Source organism: Petaurus breviceps, unplaced genomic scaffold, assembly GCF_028583685.1.
Source record: "Petaurus breviceps papuanus isolate PSGF00001 unplaced genomic scaffold, PetGlider_PUasm1.0 91133, whole genome shotgun sequence".
NCBI classification, from domain to species: Eukaryota; Metazoa; Chordata; class Mammalia; order Diprotodontia; family Petauridae; genus Petaurus; species Petaurus breviceps.
In genome coordinates this window covers 21,200,894-21,209,556 of record NW_027187419.1, presented here as the reverse complement: position 1 = coordinate 21,209,556, position 8,663 = coordinate 21,200,894, and the positions used below count along the sequence as shown (strand labels likewise).

The 8,663-nt window shown below is 39.3% G+C and overlaps 1 protein-coding gene and 1 pseudogene across 1 annotated transcript; both read left to right on the top strand.

Moving 5' to 3' along the window:
• The first annotated feature begins 938 nt into the window (after positions 1-938).
• On the top strand, positions 939-3,193 carry LOC138155466 (heat shock cognate 71 kDa protein-like). The gene has a single exon (XM_069080719.1). It carries the CDS (start codon positions 1,723-1,725, stop codon positions 2,053-2,055), a length of 333 nt encoding a protein of 110 aa, XP_068936820.1. The 5' UTR covers positions 939-1,722; the 3' UTR covers positions 2,056-3,193.
• Positions 2,057-3,193, top strand: LOC138155465 (heat shock cognate 71 kDa protein pseudogene; annotated as a pseudogene).
• Positions 3,194-8,663: the final 5,470 nt, after the last annotated feature.

Below are 8,663 nucleotides of genomic sequence, written 5' to 3'. Positions count from 1 at the left end.
ATATTAAAAGCATATAAACTTTTGGAATATATCTAATTTCAGTCTTTTCTTTCTTCTTTTGTTTTTTCTGTATACAACCTTCCTTTTCCTATATTTTCCTTGACCTCTTGACTCCTCTCTTCTTACTCTATTTCTTTTTCTTTCAAATCCCTCTATTTTTCCTTACCTAATGAGATAAAGAAAGCTGGGGAGGGAGGGTAGGAAGAGGCTAGAGACAGAGATAGTAACTAGGTATGTGTCTTTGATGTTTAAAATTGCTTGTTTGGCTTTTCAGATGTAGGTTGACTAGTCATCCTGTTTATATGGAGTTACATGTTTTAGGGTGATCTGTTCTTATCAGTGATGAGAGCACATCCACATCATTTGTACTTCACTAACTCTTATCAGACATACCAGGTAAAGGAGAGGAAATTGCTCTTAAGAGGGAAGAGGACCTGACTAAATGAATTTAGGAGAAATTCATTCTGGAAGGACTCCATTTTAAGGGCACTCAGGGATTGTTTTTTAAGAACTCCCAAGGAAGGAAAGACACCAAATGAATGGAAAAGATCATAAAATGTAGTATAACCAAAAACTGTGACTGAGACTCAAACATCAACAACCATTAGACTGTATGTCTGTTTTCTCATCTCTATAATTTCTTTATAAGAATGTTTTTCCCCCTACATTAAAATTGTTTTTGATGAAAACACGAGAAGGAAACAGGTAAGTCAGCGATTTTTTGAAAGCAGACTAAATCTCCACAGTCACACAACAGACAGAGAAGTAAATCAATCAGTCATTTTTTATAACAATTATCAGGTGATTTCAGGAACAAATTATTTATTCTTACTTTTAAAAAACCTCAGTGGGCTAGAAGTTGACCTCTTGACATATCATCCACTGTTATTACAGTTTCTGACTGTGTTCAGGACTAATTCAATCAAAAATGTTGTTTTGGGTCTACTCAGCGCAGCAGCAGCCTTTCTCTCTCCACAGTGGTCAGCTACGACCTCCCCCGACTCCCCAGCAACCATGTCGAAGGGACCCGCAGTTGGCATTGATCTTGGCACCACTTACTCCTGTGTGAGAGTCTTCCAACATGGGAAAGTGGAAATCATTGCTAATGACCAAGGAAACAGGACCACCCCAAGCTACATGGCCTTCACCGACACAGAACGTTTAATCGGTGATGCTGCAAAGAACCAAGTTGCAATGAACCTCACCAACACAGTTTTTGATGCCAAACGTCTGATTGTTCGCAGATTTGATGATGCAGTTGTACAATCAGACATGAAGCATTGGCCTTTTACGGTGGTGAATGATGCAGGCAGGCCTAAGGTCCAAGTGGAGTACAAAGGGGAGACCAAAAGTTTCTATCCAGAGGAAGTATCTTCTATGGTCTTGACCAAGATGAAAGAAATTGCTGAAGCTTACCTTGGGAAGACCGAAACAAATGCTGTGGTCACAGTACCAGCCTATTTCAACGATTCCCAACGTCAGGCCACCAAAGATGCTGGAACCATAGCTGGTCTCAATGTGCTTCGAATCATCAATGAGCCAACTGTTGTTGCTATTGCTTATGGCTTGGACAAAAAGGTTGGTGCTGAGAGAAATGTGTTGATCTTTGACCTTGGAGGTGGTACCTTTGATGTCTCCATTCTTACCATTGAAGATGGCATCTTTGAGGTCAAGTCCACAGCTGGGGACACCCACTTGGGTGGGGAGGACTTTGACAACTGAATGGTCAACCATTTCATTGCCGAGTTCAAGCGAAAGCACAAGAAGGACATCAGTGAGAACAAGAGGGCTGTTCGCCGTCTGCGCACTGCTTGTGAACGTGCAAAGCGTATCCTCTCTTCCAGTACCCAGGCCAGTATTGAGATTGATTCCCTCTATGAAGGTATTGACTTCTATACATCAATCACAAGAGCCCGTTTTGAAGAGCTGAATGCTGATCTCTTCCGTGGCACCCTGGACCCTGTGGAGAAGGCCTTAAGAGATGCCAAGCTAAATAAGTCTCAGATTCATGACATCGTCCTGGTGGGTGGTTCCACTCGAATCCCCAAAATCTAGAAGCTTCTGCAAGACTTCTTCAATGGCAAGGAGCTCAATAAGAGTATCAATCCTGATGAGGCTGTTGCTTATGGTGCAGCTGTCCAGGCTGCCATTTTGTCTGGAGATAAATCTGAGAATGTGCAGGACTTGCTTTTGTTGGATGTCACTCCTCTTTCCCTTGGAATTGAAACTGCTGGTGGAGTTATGACCGTTCTGATCAAAAGCAATATCACCATCCCCACCAAGCAGACACAGACTTTTACCACCTATTCAGACAACCAGCCTGGTGTGCTTATTCAGGTTTATGAAGGTGAGAGAGCGATGACAAAGGATAACAATCTGCTTGGCAAATTTGACCTCACAGGAATTCCTCCAGCACCCAGGGGTGTTCCTCAGATTGAAGTAACATTTGACATTGATGCAAATGGCATCCTCAATGTTTCTGCTGTGGATAAGAGCACAGGCAAGGAGAACAAGATCACTATCACCAATGATAAAGGACGTCTGAGCAAAGAAGACATTGAGCGTATGGTCCAGGAGGCTGAGAAATATAAGGCTGAGGATGAAAAGCAGAGAGACAAGGTGTCTTCCAAGAATTCTCTTGAATCTTATGCTTTCAACATGAAAGCAACTGTAGAGGATGAAAAACTGCAAGGCAAAATTGGTGATGAAGACAAGCAGAAGATCCTTGACAAATGTAATGAAATAATCAACTGGCTGGATAAGAACCAGACTGCTGAGAAAGAAGAATTTGAGCATCAGCAGAAAGAATTGGAGAAGGTCTGCAACCCCATTATTACTAAGCTGTACCAGAGTGCAGGAGGCATGCCAGGAGGCATGCCTGGTGGGTTCCCAGGGGGTGGAGCAGCCCCATCTGGAGGTGCTTCTTCTGGACCCACCATTGAAGAGGTCGACTAAACACATCAGAGCATTCCACACAGCTTTTCAAAAATTGAAGGACTCAAATTTGTAGCCAAGGCAGTAGCAGTTTAAAAGTAACATTTAAGCTACTGTGTAAATCTGGGCATTTTGAATACTTGAATGTGGGCAGAGGGAGAGAAGTAAACAACATTGCACTTTATCAGTACTGTAAACAAGTGGAAATGCAATTGTCTTGGAGAATAAAATCTATTTAAAATTGGCACCATAAAAAAAATGTTGTTTTAAGTTGAAAATCTGGAACTGTGGACTTCCCTACTTCTGAACACTAAGAACAAACTTCATCAGAAATATAAGAATCAGTTAGCAAGCATTTATTGGGCAGTTATTATGCATCAGGCTCTGTGTTAAGTTCTGGGAATACAAAGAAAAAGAAATCTCTGCCTTTAAGAAGCTTATATTTGAATGGGATAAACACCATGTAAATACAAGTATAAAGAAGACATACAGAGTAGATGGAAGGTAACTTTAGAGGGGGAAGCACTAACATTGGGGGAGGGTAGGAAAGTCCTCTTACAGAAAACGAGCTGAGTCCTGAAGGAAGCTAGGGAAGCAAAGAGGCAAAAGTGATGCGAGGAGAACGTTATTGACATGGGCCATAGTTTGTATAAAGGTACAGAGAAGGAAGATGGAGTTTTGGGTGTGGGGAGCAACAAGCTTTGGGAGTGGCTGGACCACGGAGTGAGTAGACTAACTGAAAGGGAGTGATGTGTAAGAACACTGGAAAAGTAAGAAGAGTCCAGGCTTGGAAGAGCTTTAAATGCTAACCAAAGGAATTTATATTTAATTCCATAGGTAATAACCCACCTCCAGAGTCTGTTGAGTTTGAGGAGCAGGGGAGACATGGTTAGACCTGTGCTTAAGGAAAATCACTTTGGCTATTATGCGGAGGATGGATCCGAGGCAGGAAGAGACTGTGATTTAAGGTACTCTAAGGTCTATAATTTGTAGATTGAAAACAAATAATTTCAACATCCTCCAACAATGTTATATCATATCTGTTCATATATATCCTACACATACACATAGACATATATATGAATACATATATATGTATTACTATAAAAGGTGATCAAGATGACATGAGATGAAATTTGTTCATCAATTCTTTATTAACACCAAGCAAGGCATCCAAGAAGCTGACGTGCTGGCTAAAGGTGTGTACTTTTATTATAGAAAAGTCTAAATAGAAGAGGAGTATCTTGTTGACAGACAGGTTTTGGTCAGTTCTGTTGGCTTTGGGTGATGCAATACTGATTGCATGAAACTAGATACACAACAAGGACTCCTCAATGAGATCCAAGGTCACTAAAAATCAGCTAAAACATACACACTAGAAAAATGAGTTGTGAAGAATACGTATCACCTAGATTATAACATGAAATTAGACAGGCAAACCAACAAATTAGCCCATCAGTGTATCTCAGACAGGCAGAGTGGTGGTTAATAAACTGGACCCAGAATTTAAAAGGAGAGAATCAGGGTAGATTACCTTTAGAAAATTACTCAATGTTTTATCCCAAACTGCTTGCCATGGATCAAATATAAAAATCTGTCTGACCTTTAAAGCCCTTTATAACCTTACCCCTTCTTACTTTTTTGTCTTTTTACACCGTACTCTCTTCCACATAGTCTGAGATCCAACAGCCTCATTGCTTTTCCTCACATGATACCCATTCTCCCAATTCCAAGTATTCTCTGGCTATTTTCAATGCCTAGAAGGCTCTCCCTCCTCATTTCTGCCTCTTAGCATCCCTGGCTTCCTTCAAGTTTCAGTTAAAGTTCAAATCTTAGTGCCTTTCCAAAGAGATTACCCTGAATTTACTCTGTACATTTCATGTTTTCACATAGTTTGCATGTTGTATCCCACATTAGACAGTGAGGTCCTTGAGTAAAGGGATTGCTTTTTGTGTTTCTTTGCATTCATAGCACTTAAGACAGAGATCGGCATATAGTAGGCATTTAACAAGTGCTAGGTAACTGACTGGCTAACTGAACCTTTGCAGAAGGGTTTTATTTCTTCCCAGGTATTAGGCCTCCTATATTTTGGGAAACTGTCACTGGATGTAGGATGGTAGTGCAGAGATGATGGTTAAGTTTACTTTAGGTGTGTAATCAAAATGAAGGCGAGCACTTAGAGAGCACTTTAAAGTTTGTAAAGCACTTAAAACACATAAACTCAGGTCTGTTATTTCCTTCTTCAGTGTGTCCCCATTTTACAGATGAGGAACTGAGGCATATAGAGATTAAGTGACTTGCCCAAGGTCACATAGCTAGCAAGTATCTGAGGCCAGATTTTAGCTCAGATCTTCCTGATTCCAGGATTGTTGTTCTATCTACACTGCATCAACCTAGCTATCCATATGAGAGGGGTTGGACTAAATGGCCTATTCAGGCTCTGTCTCTATGATCCTATAAGATACATATTACAAATATTATCTCCATTTTACAGATGAGGAAACTGAGGCTTAAAGTCATTAATAAATCTGCCTATGGTCACACATGTGTAGAAATGAGATCATCAGGGTACCACACTATATACTTACTTGTGTTTTTATACTGAATATATAGACAGACAGATAGATAGATAGATAGTATCACATTCATTTATTCATTCCTTTATTGAATAAAAAGAAATACGTAAATTGGATACTTCTGCTTCTAAACAAAAAATAGCCCAGTTAAGGGTTTTAAAAAAAATCTCCTAAGTGCCAATTAATCACCTTCTCTTTAATTTCAACTTTCCTCTATATAATAAATAGTTCCTTGTTTATTTTCTCTTCTTAGGTATTGCTTCACACACTTTTACACAGTCTTTGGCCCTGGTCCGATTCAGCACTTATTCAAGTTATATTTGGGATAACAATATTAATTATCTTAAGACATTTTTGCTACTCATCCTGGACATTAAATACCTTATATGTTAATTACTCCCTGCCTAAATCATCCTTCCTCATGTCTAGAACTGTAAGCTTCTCTCTTCCTTCTCTTTTAAAAAGATTACATGAAATATAATTGCTTCTATCCTTAGCTGTTTCTCATTCCATATGGGACACAGCACTTGGTATACAATGGGAATTTATTTACATGATTAATCATACTAATTGTTTTTCCTAGTGTTGAGTCATCCATATATCTCTGACATCAATACAATGTCTTCACAGAGAGAGTAATTTTTGGACATATTGTATAAAATTATTCTATTTTTCTAACACTCCCTTAAGAATGAGATTTGTATAATAATCTTCTGTAAGTAGTCTTTAGAGCTTCTGATTTGTGCATATAAATTATATTCAATGGCAGTAGCTGAACCCTCTATGTGGTGTCATTATTAATGATCATTTTGTATGCTTGATAATACTTATTACTCTTCCTCCCTACATCAATGGAGCCGAGGTTTAAATGTAATCACTTCAAGAATCAGAACCTAAAGGGTTCAATTTGGTACAGCTTTGAAATCTTAATCCATCTCCACCGCCAAGATTTTCTTTCTGATTTGTGAAGTACAATTGCTTTTAAAGACTTTGACTTAGAAATAAAAATCCAGTAGAATTGGAACAAATTCAGTATGATTTCAAAAATCCTAGATCTAGCTAGTGCTTATTAATCTGTTTTAATTTTAATTTAATTTATTAAATTAATTAATTTAAATTAATAGGTTTTAAAATCTTTTAAAAACATATTATGCTACATCTTTATATATTTCTATTTTTGAAACAAATGTTTGCTCAATTAACCAATGAATAATTATTAAGTGCCTGCTGGTGGCATCAATTTACTCAGCAGGTAAACAAGCATGCTTTAAGAGCTAATTATTTGCCAGGCACTTTGCTAAGCACAGGGGATACAGAGAAGAGCTAAAACAGCCCTTTCAGGGGATTTCCGATCTTTTCAGGGAGACACCACGCAAACAACTACGTACAGACAAGATAAATCGATGATAATCGCATAAAGAGAGCACTAAAATTAAGCAGGATCAGGAAAGGCTTAGAGCAGAAGGGGGAACTTTAGCTGAGATCTGAAGGAAGCCAGGGCCACCAGGAGGCATAAGTGAGAGAAGAAAAGTAAGAAGCGCAGTGTCATCAGCTCGTAGAGGAGAGGGGGTGTAGAGGGGAGTAAAAACATGTTAAAAAAAAAAAAAGGAAAGTTAGAAAGCAGTTTGACAGTGAAAGATGATAAATGCCAAACAGAGCATTTTAAATTAGCTCCTGAAGTCTACAGGGATCAACTTGAGAAGTTCAAAAGGCAACGGGTGATTTGGAACTGGAGCTCTGCAGACAGATTAAGGTTAAATATGTAGATCTGGGAATCATCTGCAAAGATGACAATTGAACCCACGTGAATGGAGATCACCAAAGAAGAGAGTATATGAGAAGAAAAGAGAGTTCAGGTCCAACCCTTGTTACATAGCCATGGTTAAGAAGGCATGACTTTGAGGAAGAATCAGCAAAGGAGATGGAGCAGGAGAGTTCTGATAGGTAGGAGGAAAACCAAAAGAAAACCCTGTAACATGAAATTAGAGAAGAAATCATATCTTGGAGTAGGTGGTGATCAGTAATGTCAATAGCTGAAGAAAGACCAAGAAAGACAAAGATCGAGAAAAGGCTATTAAACTTGGCATTTGGGGCAGCTAGGTGGTGCAGTGAATAGAGCACTGGCCCTGGAGTCAGGAGGACCTGAGTTCAAATTTGGTCTCAGACACTTAACACTTACTAGCCATGTGACCTTAGGAAAGTCACTTAACCCCAATTGCCCTGCCTTTCCCCCTCCATAAAAAAAGCAAAACAAAAACAAAAACCCCAAAACAAACAAAAAAAAACCTAACTTGGCAATTAAGAAATCATTGGTAACTTGGTAGACAGCAGTTTCAGTTGAATGATGAGATCAGGAACCAGATTGAAGTTTTATAGAATTGAACAAGAGTAGAGGAAGTGAGATAATTAGTACAGACAGCTTTCTCATACATGTAGGAGAAAACTTATAGGGCAGTAACTGGGAAGGATATTCTGATCAAGTGAGAGGATTTTTTGTTTTTTTGTTTTTTGGGAGGGGGGTGTTGAGGGGACGTGGGTATGTTTGTAGGCAGCAGGAAGGTAGCCAGTACACAAGGAGATTAAAAATTAGTAAGAGGGGACGGCCAGGTGGCTCAGCGAGTAAGAGCACTGGCCCCAGTGTCGGGATGACCTGGGGATCAAATCTGGGCTCAGATACTTAGCACCACACCCAGAAATAACTGGCCATGTAACCTTGAGAAAGTTACTTAACCCCAATTGCTTTAAATAAAAATAAATTAGTAAGAGATTGGGGATGAAAAAATTAGGCAATCTTCTGAAAAAAGATGATATGAAATGGGATCTAGGGTGCATGTGGGCCATTTTCTTTCATAAGAGACAGGTCACTTATTCATGATATAGAGGTAAAGACTTCAGAGTGGTCAGAGATGAGGAGGGAAGAAGAGGGAGTTCTCAGAATATTGTTTCAATTTTTCCCCCTGAAGCATGAGACAAAGTCCTTAATTTTAAGGGTACAGGGAGGGGTATATCAAGGCAATGTGCTGGATTCTAGGGATCCAAATACAAAAGGGAGGTAGTCCCTGACCTTAAACTTGCATTCTACTTGCATAAGGGGGTTTATGGGGCTTGTTGGGTATACCCTAGCACTCTCTAATATAACCAGTAGCTCTTTGA

What these genes read in the sequence shown, in the direction of transcription:
- LOC138155466 (XM_069080719.1), top strand. Translation starts at nt 1,723, where the DNA reads ATGGTCAACCATTTCATTGCCGAGTTCAAGCGAAAGCACAAGAAGGAC.